General features: G+C 41.5%; 1 protein-coding gene across 1 annotated transcript; it reads right to left on the reverse strand.

Moving 5' to 3' along the window:
• Positions 1–1533: 1533 nt before the first annotated feature.
• Positions 1534–23443, reverse strand: ferry3 (FERRY endosomal RAB5 effector complex subunit 3). Its single transcript, XM_030054316.1, has 14 exons — positions 23364–23443; positions 21793–21996; positions 20548–20693; positions 18122–18303; positions 16924–17023; positions 16544–16668; positions 14234–14340; positions 13244–13441; positions 12487–12615; positions 11585–11653; positions 11200–11402; positions 6694–6751; positions 5794–5861; positions 1534–2985 (listed from the first exon to the last, which is right to left on the reverse strand). Exons 2-14 carry the CDS (start codon positions 21971–21973, stop codon positions 2893–2895), a joined length of 1659 nt encoding a protein of 552 aa, XP_029910176.1. The 5' UTR covers positions 21974–21996; positions 23364–23443; the 3' UTR covers positions 1534–2892.

Genomic DNA, 23443 nt, shown 5'->3' on the forward strand with positions numbered 1-23443 from the left:
TGCACGCTGTTTTTTGTACATTTTAATAGCCAAATCACATTTCATCATCCCATTTCTTCTTTTTCAAATTACGCTTTGAGCTCATGGGCATTGCCAGGTTGTTGTTGTCCATTCACTGTTGGCCCCCTTGAGGCCATTCCCCAGACTTATCATTCCCAAGCAAGCTAAATGAGGTGAGGCACTTTCCACTGAAATCAATTTTCACTGAATAATTAGTTTTTCTTCTGCCTTGTAATGGGGAAACTATGCGCAGCCTTTTCACCCATCCAAGAGGACACCACCATAATGCATTTTTTTTTTTTTTTTGGTGATAAAAATAGCATTACTCCTGCAGATGTCACATGACACACAACATAAATCTCTGAATATGTTGTGACATATGAAATTACATTTTTCAAATTACTACCAAACTGCTCTCTTATGTAGGGTGCATACATCAATGGACAGACACCAGTTTGATTAGAGGCCACTCGCTCTTACATGTCCGATTAGTATATATGTGCTGTTATTACTGTTTAACCAATGAATTCTCAATTTCTGCTTTGACTCGTGAGTCAAACTTCCCTTTGAAACAATATTACTTACAGGCTGTTACATGCTGTTCTTTACTGTCTTGTGGTTGAGTTAACGTGCCTGTGAGTGACTGGAGGTTCTCCTCCAACATGTTTCCCAACACACGTCGGCTTTGAATGAAGTGGGTTTTAGTTTTCCCTGCTGTGTCAAAACAGGTTTATCGAAGGTTTCACCAGAACCTGGGTGTAGCTCTTCCAAGGAAAATTCCACCCATGTTTGTATGTGAAGGAATACTTTTGATGCCCAAGTTGTGAGTGTGAGTATGTGGCCTTGATGCCAAAGCATGTGTATCATCCAAGCTGTGTGCAAAACCGTTACGAGGAGGAGGACAAGGAGGAGGAGGAGGACGTGGAGGAGGAGGAGGAGGGGGTTATCATGCTGAACTGGCACCCCAGACTCCAAGAATGCAAAACATTCAGCAACAGATTTTCTTACAGTTTCGCTGGTTCTCACCACCGCAGAATGACATAAACAGAGTTGCAGGTTTTAACATGATACCGAGGAGCTATTATGAAACCGCCTAGCTCTCCCAGGCCGCCGGCCATCTTGTATTTCTGCAATCTTGAAAGATGACTTGTTTTGGTTGGTACGATCGCAACTCTTAATCATCTCGGCACCATCGCTGAATATCACTGTGCAGCAAACTTACTGGGAAGCTGAACTGATTTCAGTCTGTCTGACAGATGACGAGATGTGTGTGTGTGTGTGTGTGGGGGGGTTGTAATTCAAAAGAATGACATGAGTTATTAACTTCACAGAGATTACAGTGCCTGTGGATTTCCCATCAACAGTAAATAGAAGTCAAATGAAACTGGACGTGCATCATTTCTGGCAGAGCACAGAGAGTTATTTGCCCAAAAATGTGAAACTTAATCATCAGGTTTACAACAGCTTCCATGAGGAATTCACATTAGATAAGAATGAAGTGAGGTTTACAGTTACACACACACATCATAATCGTTTGTATATTTTTATTAAAACATGATTAAAACATAAAATTGTAAACATATGGGGTAAATTGCATGATAGGGAATACACATCTGTTCAAGTGTTAATTAAAGACGTTTGACGCACATTTATCTGTGGAGGTATAGGACCACTGAGGCTGTATTCTCACAATACTGCAGGATATCATGATGAATATGGACCAAAATGGCTTTGGATGCATTTCAGAAACAGTCAGTAAACACACACAAAACCTTTATCTCTGCTGATGAGAGAAGACTTTTAAGTGTTTTTCTAGTCATCCTTTTCACATTTTTGTCTTTAGGAACAGTGCCATCTGCTGTTACAGAGGTGGGGGGGGGCACATGCACGCGTACACACACATGCATACACACACACATACACACACACACACACACAAAGAGCGTTCCTCACAATAACTCCCCGCAATGCAGTACAAACACACCTGCGTACGGCTCGTCATAGCAGAAATGCAATTCTTCTTTTGGGAGTACAAGAGCCAAGTTGGTGTCACTTTTTTTTTTTTTTATTTCCCGCGACCCACTGCCTGAGTATGATGCCAATTACCCATGGGGATTAGACTGTAAATCTCATGAGATGGCTGAACTCTGTGGTCATCCATCATGATTAATTCACAGAGATTCAGCAAATGAAAAATGACGCTCACAGGAACCTCATACATCAACCCTAAAAACCAGCTTAATGGAAAATATGGTAGGGCAGCAGTGAGGCCGTATTCTTTTTGAATACTACAGCGTTGGCTGTGTGAACACGTGATCCTTCCTGCACTGACAGTCTGCACTTTGAGTGAAACACAACTGTCATGATGTCATTAAAAATCCCTGTCACCATGACCACACCCCAGAGGCCTGAAATGTTAATTGCGGCAGCTGCTTTGGCGAGCCGTGGAATTCAGGCGTCTTTCAGTGAGAAGCGCTGCATTGAGAATGTGAAGCTGCACTGGGTGCAAAAACAACAAAGGCTCATGCCAGTCACATCAAAAAAAAGCCTCTGTTAACTTCAAATCCCACCTTACACCTCCTACTTCGAGTGCTGCGATGCCACCGTGCTCTATTTTGACCCCGTTTCACACTTCTGTTGAAAAAGTAAAAAAAAAAAAAAAAAAAAAAACAGACAAAAGGCAATGGGGCTGTGTGCTCTCTTTCACAAAAACTCCACTTCCCTTAATCCTTAATCTTCAGGTCCTGCCTTTTCAGCATTGCAATCACATAAAAAAGGAAGAAAAAAGAAAAAAAAAAAAAAACTGGGCCCTCCATTGCTAGTAAAAAAAAAAAAAAAAAAAAAAAACATTATTTGTTGGTCCAAAGTCGCAATACTTTACATTTGCATCCATCAGTGCTTTGAGGTGAGTGTTAGGGTGGAGGAGACGCGGAAGATCTGAGGCAGCATGTTACTCAGCTGGTAGAACATTTCCTCTGAGATGCTCTGTCAATATAAAGAGAAAGACAAGACAGCCATGCTTAGTGAGCAGCAAGGAGCTGAGCTTTCTGCTGCACAGACATCAAAACAGAGAAAAACCCACACACTTGTACACACACACCTTCAGTCACTCCCACTAGCTCGCAAATGTGTGTGCGCACTTCTGGACACAATGCAAGGGAAATGAAACGGTGGAATTGTGACCACACAACAGAGAAACAAAAGAAACCATTAGGAAAGCGTGATGTTCATGAGCAGCCGAGGGTCGCCGGCCTCGGCGGCGTCCTTTGCTGTGACATGGCGGGGTCTTCTCCTGAGGGAACGGCAGTCAAGATGCTGGAATGATGTGAGCTCTGGCAGCTGTGACTTTAATAGGGAACACACTGTGTCACGCCGAGTATCGCCACCCGTCACACAAGAATGTTAAGTATTAATGTTTAGGCACAGACGCAGAACACACACACACAAGCACACAAACGCCCCGTCCACACACACACACCGTATATTTAGCCACTATGTGTGTTTGATGTGTAGAAAACAATGCCGTTTCAGAGGTGCTATTTTGAAGGCTGTGTGAGCACGTAGCTGACAGGAAGCCCACACTGCCAGGCTCCTTTGATGCCACTGGTTTTATCCTCCCAGCCTGTCATCGTGTGATCACACTATAGGCCACGCCGCCTTCCTGGCATATCATAACATTAAAAAGGACCATGCCGCTGCTATTTTGACTTCTCATCATCAACAGTCATCACTGTATCTGTCCGTCACAAATATCAGTTGCATAAGCGTGCACATAATATGCTTTGTTAGCTTAGGGGTAATGTCTACCTCATCCCAATTCACACCCAATTATGTTCAAAAAATGTGAAAAACTTAGCTGGTGTGTACGTTCACTGAAATTACTGTTTCACAGGGACGATATCCTTATCTGCCGATTTGCTATTATCGCGATACTTCGATTAAAATTCTGTATGTGTTGTGATTCAATATTAGGATTTACTGTGTCTATGTTTTTTGAATTATCCACTAGCTTTGTGGCTGTAAAGTTTCGTGAAGCTGTCATTATCTTAAAGGTCACAATAGGTCATTTCATACAGTGTCAAGTTGGTCTCACTACATTGAAATGGCTCCTATGGGGGCTAACATCATCACACATGAATGAAATGTGGCTCATTGAAACCACAAGAGTCTCAGCTTTCAAACTTGATTTATGCAGCTCCAGGACTGTTTAGGCTCCAGTCTGCACAAAAACACCATTTCAGGATAGGCCAATGGATTCCTTAGGTTGTCTAGTTTCATATGATACCAATGTCTTTACTTTAAACTGATTCAGTTATATAAAAAAAATTGCGGAAGAGAAAAGAAAAGAAGAAGAATCACCATACTTAAGGGATTTTGTTTCTCCCTACCCCTATTATTTTACTCTATTCACTTGAAATTTACACATATATTCCATGTTCAAAGCTGGAAAAGGTTGTGGGGGCGATTGTTGCAAATTCCTATTGCTCCAGTGAGATGTGAGAGGCCTCGCTGCTTAATTATTCGTACACCAGCCAGAATGGCAAGCGTTCCATCTGTTTCTAGTTTACATACAAGGAACATGTTCCCTTGTTCCACGGTGCCACTTCCACCCCACCAATGACCTCCACAGTACCTGGGTCCTGCCTTCCCAGCTGTCAGTCACAACTGTTCACTACAAAGCTGACGCGAGCCGTTGAGCAGAATTGAATGCACCTGGAAACGAGCAGTACCTCCTCCTGGTTGTTTGCCTCCGTGAACCTGGCAAGTTGGAGTTTGCATCCATGTCAATCCAGACTCATGTAATATTTGTAGCGAGGACTTGGAAGGAATTTGAAAAAAGTGTATTTTTGGCAAAATGGAAGTTATCACTGTATCAGGGAGTATGACTCCAGTGAATAATTGCCAGTGAAAACATGCTGTCTTCACTTCAGAGTATTTTTCCAGAAGAGTGCAGAGGACTGATGGAGAGCACCGTCACATGGTGCAACAATAATAACCTGAAGCTCAATATCAGCAAAACCAATGAGCTTGCGGTGAAAGAGCAGATTTCCATATATTTGAAACATGAATAGGAGTTGTGAGTTAAAGCTTGACTTCTGAGCTGCCAAAACACATCCTAGACACACTTACACAACCAATAATTGTGGTATGTGTGGACAGATCTGATTACAATTGTTGACGAGAAGTGAAAGTAGGGTGGTATGGTCCTTTAAGAGCTATAGGGATACAACCTCCGGCGATGCCTCAGATAAAACAACACACTTTACGCTTCGTAGGGCATTAAAGATACTATCAGTGATGTGTAAACACGAGGCAAAATCCTGCAGCAACACTGAATCTCAATGTTTTTTTTCTACTTTTCTTTCTTATTTACTCTGCGGCGTCTGAATTGAGTGACTTGAGGTTAGACCTGGTATTCAAGAAAGATTAAGGCTCAGTGTGGTGGAGCGATGCACCAATCCCACTGCTTATTATTTTGTATGGATGACCCTGAAAGCTTTCTTTTATCCCAGCAGTGAGCACACTGTGGTCAAGAGAACCGAAAACTCTATAATCCATGATTTATAGCGTGCTTTTCAAACTGAGTCTCCTCTCCCTGTCTGCATTCACAGGATATGTACTAGAAGGCCAGGTGTGTCTTTGTGCTTCTCTATACTGTGAGGCCTTAAGTCTACATTTATTTGCTGAATCAATATAGAGTATGGCCGACAGGCAATTACTCAAGAGATGACTGCGTAGCCTTGGCTAGGAGTTGTGAAACCAAAAATCACACATAGTGCACTCAGCTCTCACCTGTGGCACTAAAAACTGGACTGTGCGCGAGATACCTCCATCCCACGAGGCCATCTCCATCATGAAGCCTGCAAGTAGAACAGCATGAAAAGAAATCTTGAGCAAAAAATCCACCTTGAGACACTCTCACGCTGTTGGATATCAATCTGTGATGCCCAATGCTTTCCAGGAGCTATTTTGTGATAAGTGTTGCAATTTACTTTGTTGGTGTACCCACTTTATCACGACCTGCCTCGTCTCCCCTCTGCTTCACTTAGAGATTTCCTAAGTTTCCCAGAGCGACTTTTGAAAGCCACCAGAGGACTGGTGTGAACTTATCTCTTTCAGCTGTGAGTCTCACATGTAGATAGAAAGAGCAATTGCACAGAAGGGGCAAAAGAGTGAGAGTTTCTCCAGCCAAGAAAAGTGAGAGTCATATCCCTTTCTCCAAATACAATATGTCCTGTGGCTGCATTGCATTCTGGTCTATTGAGGCCACAGTGGTGGAGAAACTGGTGTCTCTACTGCTTCTACAACAGATTTCCCCGTTTAATTGCTGTCAGTGCAAATGGTTAAGTGTAGAAAGAAACCCATGCTCTTAAATGCTGAGGGACTGAAACCAAAACCTGATGTCTACTGCTGATGGTATGAAAAGCTGGAACATTTGCTGTTATCAAACTACATTGTCACTCAATGTGAGTTCATGTCCTCTATGTTTGACTGGTTATCCAAGAAAAAGAAAAATACACCATCAAAAGTACAAAAAAGGTCCAGAAATGCACATTATCTACCTCCCTTTTTAAAAGTGTGTTCATTTTTCTTTTACAGACACAGCTAAATCTGAAGTATATTAAGTGAACTGCAATAAAAACAATGGAATACTTTTTGTCTTATCTAAGCAATTTCCAGCTTTCACCTTACCTTTAACACATTTGAATACCAGCTCAGCTCTCTTCAGGCACCACGGTATGGTCATCTCCTGCAGAGAGAAACTGAATCACTTCATTTGCCGAGTTTGAATTAATGTGCAGCGATTTGTGTGAGTGGTGCTAGTGCAAAGACAAATTAACAGCTAGAAAAGCTACACGATACATACATGTATCACTGACACATGTGTTACAATGACAAAAAGACCTAACATATAGTGCATGGGGAGACTATACATATCACCTTACAGATGCACATTCAGCATTTAGTAACAAACACAGTTTTTGGTACATTGTGGTGTTCATCACAGAGGAGGTATGGTAAGGACAGGCATACCGTAAGACAGCTAAGCTGTGTGGAATGTCATATAATAAGTAGGTTATGAGTATAATTCCAAAGGCAAAAAGGTTTTGTACAAATACTTGTGCCGGAGGAGGATGTCACCATGTTTTCACTTTGCTAATTAAGCAGAATATGCTCTCATCCCGTGTGAGGGCACTGATGATAGCACGCCACAGGATATTCAGTGTCCCAGGGTTGTTTTTAATACTAGGCGCGCCAATTACTAAAACATAACAGCGGCCGCTTTTTCCATTTGATTGCCTGATTTATTAAGGCTATTTATGCAAATTTAGTAGAAAGAGTAGACTGTGATTCCCCACTATAACTGAGCCAGAGGAATGGAAAAGTCTTAAGTTTTGTCAGTGCAGGTATGGTACGACTGGTGGTGGTTCCAGTTGGATTTTTTATTTCAAGCAATGATAAGATAATATCATTAGTTACAAATATGACTTGATAATCAATAATTATCGACTGAACTTCTCTCCTGTATTCTCCTGTTGTGTCTTTAAATTAATATCACAGCAGTCAAGGCTTTCTCAGGGTGAGAAATTAAGGCATTTCCTCCTGTTATACCATATGCACATTTTGGTTCAGTAAATTGAAGCTGGTGATCCATTTCAATAATCCCCTCATTTGGACGCCCCCATGGCTCATTTGACAGAGCGCATACCATGAATTATTTGTTGTAAAAAAAAAAATGTACTGTACATATTAATTGAGTCAAACAACAACAACAACAACAACAACAACAACACAGTTCCAGGTTCGGGTCCTGTAACCTGATTTAGCCCCTGCTAGGGAGGTGAAATCTGAGTTCCAGATACTTTTAGGGGGAGCTAGGAGGACCCCAGTCTTGATTGGTCCAAACAGTGACCAGGCAACACATAAATATGCGCCATCAGAAGACTACAATACAAAGCAACTAGTGAAAATCAAACTGAACAAACAAACAGCTAAACAACAATACATCAGCAATGGGAGGAGGCGGAAAAATGGTCTCCTCATGGCGGCTATACCAATACAGCAGCAATGGGAGGAGGCGGCTTTTCTCCCACAGGCAGAACGGGGGAGAGCCTCCTGCCCACAGGAGAAAAACACTGTAAAAAGTGTCAAAGGCTGATATAACCTGTCAACAAGTGGGGCTGAAACAGGATATTTAAACAGCCTGATGCATAACTGTTTTGATATAACTGACTCATTTTTTATTTCAGTTTTATACTATTTAGCGGGATCTCAACACGGCTTTTAGATGCACTGATCTATAATAAAAAATATTGTAATCTAGTGGTAAGAAATGAAACACAGCCAAACAGTGGCGAAAAATAAATTAACACTACAAAAAGGTGAGCACCTCATATCCTTCACAGTGTGTACTCCATGCAGTGAAAAAGGAAACAAAAGGCAGAACCTGAACTTCATGCTTGTGGTTACAAGATCAGAACAGCACATATTTTCAAGCACACAACCGCACTGACACCACTACAAATGTGATGTTCCTCTGGGAAATTTGGCTGTGCAGCACTTCTGGGATGATACTGTTAAGCACTGTGCTGAAGTGAAGAAACCAGATCCAGGAATTGGAGCCAGGGGTGTGTCGGTATTCCAGCCAGGCTCATGTTTAGGCCCATGTTGTCCACGACATCCACACACTTATTTGCCCTATAGATAAATTGTCAAGAGGCTGAGGAACAGAACTATAACACTAGGTGATAGGAAAGTACCAGGCACCCTTATTCCTACACTATTAGTGAGGTCAGCACCACTGTGGATGCTTGCTGGCTGCTGAAAGACCCTTCCCTGACGTTCACAGCAGCACTAAAAGTAGTTGTGGTCTTTGGCAAGCGTGAAGGGAGGGAGTGCTCTTTCTTATAGCCAGCAAATGAATGAAGCAATTGTCAAATTGTGCAAGAGTCATTGTTTGCAAACTGGCTCTCCAACTTGGTTCACAGAGTTGGAAAAAGTATTTAAACCTGTCTCCTGCATTAGAGCCCTCATTCTTCTCCTCAAACTTTTATACATGTATTATAGTCATCCAGCTATTCTTCAGTGTTCCCTTTCCCTCAGTTTTATGGTGTAAAACTCCTACAGCTCTCAAGGAAAGCAGAAAAATCCTCTAAAATTACAAATGAGAGCCACAGCCTTGCTGTACATGACTTTATGATTGCAGTCTGTGGTTCCTTAGACAAACTGCGCCAGTTGTTATAATGCCATAACTCCAGAATAGACCTGAGCAAACAGCCAAACATCCCCAGTGAGTGAAAAACACGACTGAAAAGAAGATGACAGATGGAGGGTTTCTGAAAGGAAACTATAGAGGCTAACAATTAAAGACTCTTTAGCTCCTAAGACTTCAAAAGTTAGACGAGTTTTGTATTGTAAACAATGTCTCTTGATTGAACATGGGAGGAAACCCTCACTGGGCATGCCATGGCATGACTGCAAAGCAGCCACAGGCTTGCTGAGAAATTACTTGCATCTTATGGGATTCTCTGTTTATTCTCTTTTAATTTTCAATCAGCTGAAAAAATTCAGCTGAAACCAGTATACAATCCAAATGAAAAGCCCAATTCCATTATTTTCAACAGACTAAATAAGAGAACCTTTTAAGTGTCAAAGATCTTTAAATTTTCAGAGCTTAAAGGAAAAATCCCCCTTTGAAACTGAGCAGATATTGGCCTAAACTCTGCTGGATTCACACTCTCAGCCCATCAGTCACTGAAAGCTGCTACTGTTCCTCTCCCTTAGTGTGTGAGTACAGAGAGCTGCTGTACATAGACTCTGAGCGGCCAGGTAAACACAAGAGTTCACGACTCTGAGCTTTGCTCTCCCCGTTTTAACTGCAGAAACCAAGGAAATGCTGGGTCGAATTTACAGCCTGCGCTCAGCGAGCCAGACCACAGCTGAGGATGCAGTGCACAAACAAGCAGAGGTGGAATGAAAGGCGAGACACTGTTACTGTGTCATCAGTTAAGACCAAGGAAACCTGTGTGGCCGGCGAGCCACCCTCACCTCACACCTGACACCCACCCACAGAGCTCCTACACATTTTCCATTTCAGAATTCCAGACTTTTCCAGACCTACATTTCCAAACATCTCATCCAGTGGATTTTTTTTTAGACTATGTTAACATCTCAGTCTACCGATAGCTTCATGTTTAGCATGCATGTAAATATTCCAACTGTTACATGTGCTGGCAGCTTCATCACTTGTCGCCTTCACATTGGCAGGTTGAGCAAAAAAAATGTAAAAATTAAAAAAGAAGAAGAGACACCGGGTGCTGATGATGCTTTCACAGGATCACCGTGCTTTTTCCCTTCCATATGACCGGAGCTGGCTGCCTCGCCCATGTTAGGACGGCGAATGATTTCATACACAGTTTGTACCGTGCTTTTTTCCCTCTGTTTTAGCGTCCTCAGCCAACCATTTTTTTTGTATTTTGGACGGGTGAGCCGCTTCTCAGAAAACTTGCCTTTTCCCATCCGCAGTGCCACTGTTGATTTGTGCACCGTAATGTGGACAGGAGTTTGAATCGCTCGTCCTCGCCCACTCAGTGGAAAACATATTCAACTCCAAATGTGAAAAAAATTTAAAAAATAAATAAATTAAAATGCACTGCTTGTATGACTTATTATTGCGATTTCTGAATTATGTTTTTTAGAAAACTATTATTTAACTATTATTCTGCTTTTTAGAAAAGTGTAAATGCAATACTTTTCCATACTCTCTTCTTTTTCCACACTTATCAAGACCTGGAAATTATCAAAACCTTGTTGTTACATATGAATTATTGTTAAACTGGTAGGACTCCAAAGCAGACATGAAGTCAGCCCATACAGTTCCATCTCTGCCTTCTACCTACCTATTGAAGTTATTGTGGTCATGAAATTTACTGAGGAAAATAATGATGTAAAAAATGAAGTAAATATTGCACTTTTGGACCCACAATACAATTAGAAATTTGTTGGTTATGTTTTTGTTTTGTTTGTTTATTTGTGTTTTTGGAACTGATAAAACGTGGCCTATTTATTTCAATACAGAAGCCTAAGATGGTTGATCTATTCCATTGAAGTCTTACATAACTGCATTATTATCATGATCATGAAGAGCGTCTGATGTGTCACTGTCTGTATATGAAAGTGTCTGCCATCCCATCTCACCTCCGACATGTCGTGGACCAGCAGCAGTGGGACGGTGATGGTGGTGATGTCGTGCGTGCAGCAGACCTTCAGGATGTTCCTCAGGCCCATGATGGCCGGGTCGCGGGCAGTGATGTTTCCCGATCGCACGTTGTCGTCTACACAACAGTGGAAGACGACATGGACCTCCGACAGGTTGGAGTGACGCGTGATGTAGAACTCACCTTGAGACAGACATGCAGAACTTTCCATAAGAGAGCATAAAGAGGCAGCAGTTCCTGCTGAACTGAGTGTGATGTGGAAACTACACCCTTGATGTTTGTTATTATCACTAAATGACTGATTTTTGCTCCAATAATGTGTCCAATAACCAAATTAGCACGGCAAGAGTTATCATCACCATTACCTGGTAAGATATTAGAAGGATTTCTCTCAACATTTTTGTTCTTATCATCACCCCCATTCCTTAGAACCTCTGTAAGGGGATAAAAAACACAATCACTTGATCAGAATGGAAAACAAGCGAACAAAACAGCTCATAAATGAACTTATCAGCAATTACTTTCCATGTCAGGCTCGCTTCGGGAACACTTCTATACACAGCTCCACTCAATGAACCACTCAACCTACACCATGATAAGGATCTGGACGCAGTTTTCCGACAGCATTGATGTCAAAAGTGCCTTGTCCTTCCTGACATATTTATTCCCCCTCACGTACTGCCAGCATGCCACTGACATTCTCACACTCCAACTCTCTAGAAGGCCTTGCATTGCTTTGATTTTTCTGTGTGTGTGTGGAAATAATGTCATGGTGACATAACTAGCTACACTATCCTCCTGTTTATTCTTTTAAGAGAGCTCGGATTTTATTTTCATGTTACTTGTGTCAAAACAACGGGTGAGGACGCGTTTCAAAACAGAGAATTTAGACACTGCCATGTGTGTTCCTCTGAGAAAACATTGAGAAACAATTACAGATAACAAACTAAGCTTGGACTGCCAGTGGCTGGTATTTTGGTGATTTGCAGCACTGCTAAACAAGATCCCAAAAAAAGATCTTTCTATAATGCACGGCTGGCTGAAATAAAACAATCTGGCTGTCTAGAATAAGCAATCTTTTTTAGTATTGCCTGCACCCAAATCACTAGCTACACTCACTCTTTCATTTTCTGGTGAAATGTTACTTCCAAGCATGAGTTTCGTGCTAGTGCCATTCTCACCCGGCTTGATCCTTCGCATGCTAATCTCCGGGCCTTGTTCTGTCTACACTACGGCTGTGGTGGCAGCAAGAATGTAAGTGTCTAACCAGGCTGGTCCTTTTGCTTGCTGCTCCGCTGGGCTCTGGCGTACAGCACCACCTGCTGCACCACCTCCAGCTGCTCCTCCAGACGGGGAAAGTGGAAGTCTGTGCACTCCTTCGCCACCGTCGCAAAGTCTGGAGGGGGACAACAAAGAACAAGCAAAGGATCAGAAAAGTGGCATGAAAGGCACCCTGGGATGGTTTAAACTTTGGTTGAATGGTGAAATAATCCACAGTTTTCCCTCCCTTTGTTTCCCACACTACCTTCCTTCCTAGTTTCCTGAATAAAGAATGAATAAATACCAAAAAGGTGAATGGATCGCCCACGAGTGTGAGAGAACTCAATACTGTTACTCAGGATCTCCCCCGATAAAAGTGAGAGACAGACACACACTGAGTCATGAGCGGAGCCAAAACAAAAACAATGCTGCAATGCCACGGTGCCAAAACACAACAAGCTGCTGCAAAGGTGGCTCTGGCAAACATAAACATGCTGATCACCAAACAAAGGAATGCCAGAAGTATTTTCTTATCATTCCACGTAAAAAAACATAACATTACATAACTCATAGGGCAGCAGGGGGGGTTAAGTGAGCGGGGAAACTGTCTTTTAAATGGAAAGATGCAGGTTCAAGCTGCCTTGTTGGCACACAAACACCCTGCTGAAGTGTCCCTGAGCATGACACTGAGTCCCTGCCAGCTCTGAGGCTGCTGTAACTTCTCAAAGGGGATCAATGAAGTGTCACATGCCATGCCCCCTGACCTCTCTTGATGCCACTGTAGGAGTTGACCCTGTTGTCGACCAACAGCACCAGACCGCAGAGCGAGGACGAGTAGAGCGAGAGGGCCGTCTGGAGCCGCCGCAGCTTGGCCCCGCTGCTGCCGTGCCGCCGGTGCTTACAGAAGTCCAGCACGTCGGCTCGGACCAGCCGCAGGTTGTGCATCGTTTTCAGCTGGGCACCTGGACGGAGGGAAAGGTGTGAACGTGCAGACAGGCACAGACACATGCACATATTAAACAAGACAAATCCACCGGCTGTCTTCAGGTTTTATTTTTACTACAGTGGAGACAGTTTCAGACAGGACACTGAGATACAGAACTGTTGTCAGGCAAGCTTGTCTATCTGGGATGACGACGACTTTATCTCTGCTGATTTAGCCATTTTGGTCGACTCAAGCACGACTGCAATCGACCATGTACTGATGGGAATTGTGACCATCAGGATGTCAACTCCCTAACAAAATATGAACTGAAAATTAGTCACACTTCCTCAAGACATACATTCGCACGACCTCCCAAAAATACTGAGCATTCAGTGAAAATGCTTTATAAGCATTTTTATAGACACGTAATCCACCTCAGGGGTGCAACTAACGACCATTTTCAATGTCAACTTATCTACTGTTGTTTTTTGATTCATCAATGTCAAAAATAAAGACAAAGTCTCAGGGGTCAGTTATTTGAGCCCAGCATCATGTCTTGAAATTGTTTCCTGAGTCTCACCAACAACAAGAAAAACCCAAAGTATTTATTTTATAATGATATAATAGGGAAAAAAACATTCTTTGGTATTTTAGTGATCTTAGTGAGGCTGAAATCAGCAAACAGTTAGAATGTTGATCAAAACTTAAGTGGCTTAAGTTTCTGTTGATCAAATGATTGCCTGTCTAATTGCTTCAGCACTACCTCCATCATGATGCTATGTGAAAATGGTAAAACAGCAAAGAATTATAAATCAAGTAAATCAAGCACCAAGGTGTATGGTGAAGCTCTCCTCCAGCTGAGGCTGCTCCTCGTACAGTCTGGCCCCAGAGTCTGCCACCTCTGACAGCTGGCTGGGCTGCATCTTGATCTCCTCACTGGAAATAAATCATAAACCCAAATCAATAAGTAAAGGCATCGGTCCAATAAAGTATACCCCATGTATATTCCATAGATTCTGTCAAGGAAATGAAAGGACCTGCTGAGCTACATCCAAAGTGAAAACAAATGGCAAATGTACTCCTGTAATTCAGCTGAAAACACTTAAAAAAATAAAATTAAAATTTTTTAAATACTGCCAGCAATGGAGCAATAAAGATGATTAAAATTAGTGTAGTAGGAAGGAAAAAGGCAAGAGTTGTGTGTGTATCCAGGGATATGAAAACATTACTCAAACTAATCAAAACTACTACCAATAAACGTTTGGTTAGAAACTCTGATACGATCATTTTCATTCAAAACTTTGGTTCATTGACTTTATGAATCCTTTAGTCTGTCATAAGGGAAGTGTTTTTTGATGACATCTCAGATTAGAGTTTCGATTATCCTGAGCCCGGTTTGGCTTCAACCTCACAAACACCGACTAAAGTGTCAAAGGAATAAAGCGGTCTATCTGGATTCTGTTTAAAGGTTGATTCCTCCTTTAAAGGACTGCAGTCCTAGCTAAAATGCATATTTATAAGGCACCCTGAGTGCTGATCTAGAATAGATTAAGTTCACCCCACACGTAACAAGATAATGATATTCATTATTAAGAGACAAAACTGATACCAGGTCAGCACATCATCTCCATTTCTAAGAAGCTTTGAGAACACACAGGCCCGGGGTGTAGATCTGGACTTTGATGGGATATCCAATACGCACAGGAATGTAAGACCTGAATTTAAACCACCAATCTGTAGCAGTAGGAGAGCATTACCGTTAACCTCTATTAAGATTTTTTTTTTCTTTTTTTCCCCCCAAAACGCCAATCATAACCGACGCAGCAAAGCTATGCACAAGTCAAGCTAAGATGAAGAGTTTTTGACCCCTTGTAATCATTCCAATTTGTATGTAAATGTGGCGTACACTTCAAACGACCACCAGACATGTAATGGTTTCAGATTAGGACCGCTGCCTTAACTTCAGTGGTGAAGATCCTGAGAATAAAGGACCGGACTGACCTCCGGTCAAAATGCAGACAGACGAGAACATGATTCCACTGAGCACCACCACAATGTTTTTGTTTTTTCCCTGAATTAGGTAAATTCAAACTTTATATATAGATATCTTATCATTTCATAGGTTAGATAAAAACATTCCCAGTGTTGTTTCTGTTGCCATTTCGATTCTGCTATCTGGTGCACCTGTGTCTTGACTTGTCATCTTGTTTTCTTTGGTTTGTTTTGAAGCGAAATCTGTTTTCAAAGTTTGGTTTGGTTTGGCAAAATTAGAATAATTTCATTTTATGTGTGCGAGTTGTTTTTTTCATATTAACATTGCTTTAATGTCACCACCTTGAATCGGTTTGCCAGTGTTTGTGACATGTAAACACTCTAACTCTTCACAGAAACCAAAATATCTTTTTACATCCGGGTCACTGGGGCAAAATCACTTCAATTAGGGGTCCTTGGCTTAATGAAAGTCAACCTTGGGCGAGTAGTAAACATGAAGAAAACTGAATACACCTGATTTAGCTCACAATATGGGATGGATCTCTTCCTTGTCTGTTTCTTTTCAGTGTCCTACTTCCTCAGCGCAATTTAAAAAAAAAAATTAATCTCTGTTCTTCTACGTTTCATCGCGGTGCAAATAAACTGAACCCCCGCAGGCCAGACATGCCCAGGCCTCCGCACCGATGAAATACTGTCAGCAAATAAAGAGGATGACATGCCAGCTGTTACACTGTGTCAATGCCTTTTGACCATTCCCCCTCCGAGCTGCTGCATCTGCACATTGCATTCATCTGTGTCTGCACTGCAGCTTTTCCTCCTCCACCAAACAAGAGTAAGCACTTAACTACCTGACTCAAGCGTTCATTATCTTGATTCAACCGATTTCGCTTTTACCCCGAGATCTTAAAAAGTTAGTGGGATTTTCAAAGAACTGTGAGAATCTGCTGAGTTGCAGACGAAGAGAAAACTCTCACGAGTACCGCACCGTGCTTCTGCAGATACACGTCTATGCACAGTGGAGGCCCGTGGATGCATTTGTACACATGGACAGGCACATAAAGATTGTATTTTAGCACACAAAACATGTATCAACAATAGTTCCTTCTCTCAGAACGTTTACACATACAAACATGCACACCGGACTCACTTAATTTTGCTGCTGTTATTGGATTTCTGCAGGTCCTGGTGCAGTTTGATGACCCACTCCTGGTACTCCTGCTTTTGGATGCCAGTCACTTGCTTTAGCTCACTGGCCCATTTGTTCTCCAGCACCTGTGCAAAAAGAAAAAAAAAACATTCAAACATCTAGGAGCTCCGATACAACAAGGAGTCATGACATATGTGACAGAGCAGGGCCAAAACAAATCTGAACCTCGAGACGAAGTCAAGGAAAAGGTCCACTTCTGTCATGTCCGAACTCCCCGGTGAAACAAAAACACTTCAACTTGTGCAGTGAAATGTGCTCTGTTGATACACCGGCAAGAGGTTTTAACACTGTCCCACACAATACTCTTTACTATTTCTTACCTGCTGTGCTTCAAAGTGCTGAGCGGCCGCTGCATTTACATCCTGGTCACTCAGAGTATTCCCCAGTTCCTGCATGACTTTGTCCATTTCTGCTGCTTGTCTGGGGAAAAAAAAAGTGATGTTCAAATAAATTCTTTCTTATTTCCACAGTTTGTTTACTGAAATGTTTTCAAATAAAAAAAAGACAGACAATCTAGTAAGATTTGTACAATACAATAGTGATAAAGCAAATGTGTAATTGGTATCAAAGACAGATATAAATACTTTTTAATGAAGGTCTAGAACAAGTCAACATAATAAGAAAATGGATGCAGGCTATTCATTTTTCAGGCATTCCCTTACAAGACTGTCAGTATAAAATAATGCCTGTTTGTAGATTTACTTGACCTGCACTGAAATGTTTTTAATGCATTAGAAACTGGATGGGAGACTCTTTAAAAAAAAAAAAAAAAAAAAAAGCAGCTGCTGACTGTGCGGCAATTTTTTTTTTCCTTTATTCTTCTCCTTTTGTTGTTCTCTGCATAATATGCCATGTTTTTGCAATGATATACAATATATCTTGCATCTTGTTATATTTTGCATTTTGTGTGTAAAGTAAGACCAATTTTGAGTCACTATTAAAATTTTCACGTATCACTACCCAATTTCATATTGTGGAAAGCGTGATAACTAACGGCCCAGAACCGTGGGCCAGACAATAATGGTTCTATTTGCAGGATCATAACTTTCCCTCAAAGCACAAAAGCTGTTGTTTTGTCATTTCACGGAGAGATAATGTGAAGTAGAATAGCATTTGCACATTTCCAATGGTCCAATGTCCTAAATGGCAAAATGGCAAAAACTTGGCAAGTTGTCTTCTAAACAAATCGAGGGCTTGGAAAGTGCAGGTGAGAGAAATGCAAATTACCTCATGAATTTCATTTCTCTCACATTTCAGCTAATGCTTTATGGCTGCAATATTGCTGCCTCGAAATTACTTTATAAAGGCAGCTTATCGAAATCATAGGAATACTCCCATTTAAAAGCAAAATAAAAACAACAGGCCTGCTGTGGAGGATAAATCATTGATCTGGTTAGTTACTGGCAAAGTGGGTGCATTGGATAGTGCATTGAGTTTTCACTTTTTCAAGATGATGAGGAAGACTCGGGGACAGAAAATCCAGGGATTGTAGTTTTGGTCAGAATCCCTGGTACCAACCTCTCCAGCAGCTTCTTGATCTCCATGTCTCTCTCGCTGATGAGCTCAGAGATGCTGACAAAGTAGTTGTGCTCCAGGTTGAGGAGGGTATCTGACGCAGGGGAGTGGATCAGCTCGTGGTAAACATCGGCGAAGTCTTCGTCCCAGCTGGGCTCCTCGGGCCGGGCGTGCTCCAGCGTTGTCTGAAAAGAGACACACACACACACACACATACGAAAAAAGAGCATGACAACATCCACATGGCGATCGTTAATTTCTACGAGGATTTATCTTTGTAAGTAGCTACAAGCTGAGGGCAGTGAAATACAACCAGAGGCACATTCCACTCCTGGTTTATTTGCTGTATGAAACCAAAACCGTCATCGTGGGTGATGATTTTGGTCCACCTGCCACACACGCTGCGACTAAAACTGACCAGCAGGAAGTTGGCTTCCAGTGGAATAATGTGAAACAGGTTCTCACTCTCACTTGCACATCAAGTTCAAGGACTTTTCAATGACATTCAGAGTAAAAGAGCCATATTTTAAGGATAAGACGTGACACCAGTCAGATTTAGCCTCATTTTTTTTAGCCATAATCCTGTCGAGTCAAGGAATTGGGGTTAAATCATTTTTATGCCACTACTATGTCAACATCCAAACGGGGTTGATCCTCAGATGGAGAGAAGTCCAGAGAGATGAAGCATTTTGAGGAGACTGGAGGCTGCACAACGAAAAAAAATCAAGCACTTTCAAAGCTATCCACTCATTTTCAAAAGGTTAAATTGTTTTTTTCTCAAATCCAGGAAACTGGTCTCAAAGATTCTCTTGACCAGTGGGTGAAAACTGCTGTTCAACCAATCAACACATTTTCCTCGTTTTGTTTTTTTCAGCAAAGCTCAGCACTTGATGGCAGCTCAGCCCCATATTTAGAAAGCCATAGACGAGTATTGAGAATCTGAAACTCCTCTATTTATACGGCCCAGGAATCTTTATGCCTCAAACATGACGGACACTGAAAAGCTTCCATGAGTATTTCTGGGTGTGTGCAGTAAAATGTTAATGGTTCGCCTATCTGAAATGCCCCGCTGCAGTGGGCCAAAGGGCCTTTATAGCACAAGCTGGGGCAGCCCCTGTCTTTTTATAAATGCCTGGGCAAGTGACAGCAGAATTTAGACTCCTGCACTTTGAAGTCTAAAAGCAAATGATCTTGTTGACCTTCTTGAAAGATGAAAAAAGAAAGATATTCCCTTTCAAAGCGACATGTCCACAAGGACTTCCTACTTTGATTAATTTGAAAAACATAAGGTCCACTACTATGTCTCACTAGACCAAGTTTCTTTTTTTTTTTTTTTGGTTGACCCGAATGTGAAAGTGATGACTCTGTCCTCAAATAAGTGCAACACTCCCCACATCATATTGGATCATTTGGAGCGAAGGCATCAAAGTGGAACCGTGTGAAATGAGTCAGGGAGACAGTGAACGCAGCACACAGGCTAATCTAATGAGATTTTTTTCCCCTTCCAACTTCATGAATAATCAATCCACAGATGCACTGCACTACTTCTGTATAAATTGCTTTAATGATCCATGACCACTCTCAAGTTAGCAGGGGCATCCAAGGACACTTCCGACACACTCGACTACAGAAACATGGAGAAGTGGATATACGATATGCAAAGAGCGCAGCGTCCAAAATGTACTTTTTGGCTCACCTGCCATTTTGCGAATATGATCAGGTGCTGTGTGTTCAAAACTCGCTCACTCACTTATAAAAAGGATCAAGCCTTGTAATTAATCATGCAGTGCAACAGCCAAAAAACTGCAAAAGCCTACTGCCGCCCACATGCTGAAACACACACACAAACTAATCAGAATGTTAAATCCTCACCTAGCATCGAGCTAGTTAACACTGAGAAGGTGAAGAAACAGGGGAAGCGTGCAGGTTTAGATGCTATTGCTGTTTCTCAAGAAGTTTGCAGCCACTTTATCCACCAAAAACACATCTTTCCAGCATCTGAGAGGTAGTCACATTTCTGGTCCCGTGGGAGCCACTGGAAAGAAATGGCTGTTGTTTATGTAGAAAATAGTGTTGTTTTTTTTTTTTTTTTTTTTCTGGAGGACCACATTCAATAAAACAGAGCCTTCTGGAATGCAGCTCATATTGGTGTCCTCTTTCACATTTGTGCCAAACAAAAATGTGAGAACTGTGCATAAATATAAATTTATGCACAATTTACGAAAAAGAATTTGTCTAAAACTTCAAATACACACGATCTGATCAGTTCCAGGTATCAGCAAACTGACAAGTGTCCCATGATCATGATCACCTTAACAGAAAAGCCAGGCTGAATTTACGGGGTAGGAAAACAGTGAATTTTAGGAACAGATTCTAAATCCCATGAGTAACTAAAGACCAAAGAAATATGTTTTTTTTTTTTTTTTTACCTCTGCATAGGACTTGGCCCATGCGTTTGTGAGCTGGTTTATGTCGACCTCTCCTGTTGTGAGTCTCTGCAGAGCCAGCTCAGCCTCCCGGTCAAAATCCTGGATGGTTTCTTTCTCGATGAAGTTGGACAGGGAGGTCTTCAGCTCTGGGGGAAGAGATGCACACACACACACACACACACACACACACGCAAAAGCAGACCAGTTAACGCTCAGTTATAAAGTGATCGTTTGGAATCTGAACCATTTGCTAGTCAATGCGAGTCGTAATACATCCATCAGGTTTGGTTGGTTAAATCCCAGAACACAACATGATTTTAAGTGGCGACACAAAGCTGAAAAATTTTTTTCAAAGGTGCCCAAACACACACGTTTTACTTGGTTTCACTCTTTTTAGATGGTTTTCTGCCATGCCGCTGCCACTGCGTCACCCTATAGGCCGAATACAGGACTGCCTCACTGCACGGCGACACAGTGACCGTGTTACATGGGGAAGCATCCCAACTTTCATATTTCACTTCACAAAACTATTTTAATTTCACTGTCTTGTGGAGAAGCTGTGGCTCCTGAATGGCTGATGTTCAGGTTCAGACCGATTCCACAGAAGCAGCATTTTGATAACGTTGTCTCCTCTCAAGAAGGAAGTCCTGAAACAAACACAATCTGATGCAACACTACCCTCTTTTTAAAAAAAAGGGAAATAGTAGCTTTCTAACTTTTTAAACTTACTTGCATCTTGCACTTTGTTTTATGGTATAATCATGTGATATTTTATTTCTCACACGTTTATATTTTACGTGCTGTCACGGATTGTGAAAAACAACATTTTGTTGTATGTAGGCTACAATGCCAATAAAGATCTACCTATCTATGTATCTGTCTGTCTAACCCATAACTCTGCACATTGCCAGGCCTAACTCATGTCTGAAGTGATCAGTTTCAAACGAGAGGTTCAATTGTTTCTACTTTTGTCAGACATGGTAATGTATCTATTTAATGGGGGTATATTTCCTGTTTTGGCTCTGTACTCTCATTGTGATGGATGTCAAATCACACAACAGCTATGAATCATGGTGATTCCACAGTGAATTTTAAAAAAGGCGAGGAAAAGTTTTGAGCACAGGTACTGGTTTTAACTGGACCGAGACAAATTGGTCAAGCTCAAGAGAAATGTCGAGCAGCGAGCACGATAAAGCCACAAGTATGATTTGTGTAAACTTTGCTCTGGAGTGGATCTTTCCTCACCGATTTCCACAAAGCAGGGTATTTTGTGTAGCAGCATGAGGCGTCCATGAAGGTCGCTGATGTTCTCCTGGACAGGAAACTGCAGAGGCACTTTGAGGACACAGTTGTGTTTGCCTGCCCTGAACTCAAACACAAACTCCTTCTCCGCCGTGCTGCTCACTTTGCCTTTGTTCTTCTTCATGACCGCAGCCGGAGGGCGCTGCGCTGTAATTTAATGACATTCACGTCATTAAATTTCCTCTGCAAGTTAACATAAACACTGCAATTTATCCTCACTGTGATTCAAAACTACAGTAAGTACAGTCGAGACGCTTTAGAAGTGATGATTATATAATTAAACAACATTTTTAGCACTAGAATCTCAACTTTAAACATAACTGAGATCCAAACAGCAACAGATAACGGCCAAAGCATCACAGCTGTTTTAAAAAAAAAAAAAAAGTTTTTTTTTTGTTTTGTTTTGTTTTTGCTGTATTACAAGTTTCCAAGTTTTACAAGTTACAGGGAGAATAAAAAAAACTCTCAATCAAAACAGACATTTCTACATCATTATCTCACTTAACTGATACCAAATGATTGAAACAATAGTGAAATGACATGAACCCAACCCTCATTTTGCTGAAGGAACCTATCTATATATACTTTTTACATATATACACAAACATTTAAATACATATTTATACATCTATAAATGCGTATATATATGTTATTCTATGGATACTTATAAGTTGAATTATACATTATACAAAATGCTTTTCATAATGAAAACAAGTCTGACAGTCTCTGCCACCCAATGCCGCGCATCAGCGCTGTATTTTTAAAACATGGAAATTATACTTAAAATTATACATTATGAGTACACATCTATTTTATTCTCCAGATGTTTTGCTTTTCCTTTATTTTGATATATTTCATTATACATATAGTCTATGCAAAAGTTCAAAGGTGAGAGGTCTATGGATATTCTTTGGATATATTTGAGTATATTTTATTTTTATCACGCCTATAGAGTATGCATATCCCCCCCCCCCCCCCTCTTTTTCCTTGTTTTTTTTTATGTGTTGAGCCACATAATTTAATTTGTTAACTGTGTTTAATAATTCTTCTAAAGGTATATAATTTTCTCCTGGTGTTGAGAGGTATATTTTGTGCAGCCTGCTACTGTTTCCTGTGTAATATCTGGACAACCTGCTGCCGTGACACAAGACTTCCCCAATCTGAGATCAATAACGTCCATGTATCGATCTGTCTATCAGTTTTCTGGCACTAATAATTGGGCAGCACTCACACAAACAGGCAGCAAAGACAAACCCGACCCAGCGCCACTAAAGCCACACACACTCAGGCCCAGCTGCGGGTGTGAGGCGGGTCAGTGTCCGTGGGTTTTGGACGGACACACCGACGGTCAGTGACACCGAGCCGCTGTCAGGTGGCAGCTAAGCTAACGGCTAACTTAGCCATGAATGAGCACGAAACGTTGGTTAACGTCCGCGAAACGAAACGTGAAGACACCCTTCTGACAGTACCGCTAAATAGAAAACAGATTTATATGTTTACTGAGGAATATTTACCTGCCAGGTGAAGTTTATGAATGAGTATTTTACCCTCGCTGAGGGCTTGACTTCTTGTTGTGAGGCAGTCAGCTGACCGA

Source organism: Myripristis murdjan, chromosome 6 (genome assembly GCF_902150065.1).
Source record: "Myripristis murdjan chromosome 6, fMyrMur1.1, whole genome shotgun sequence".
In the NCBI taxonomy this organism is placed as follows: Eukaryota; Metazoa; Chordata; class Actinopteri; order Holocentriformes; family Holocentridae; genus Myripristis; species Myripristis murdjan.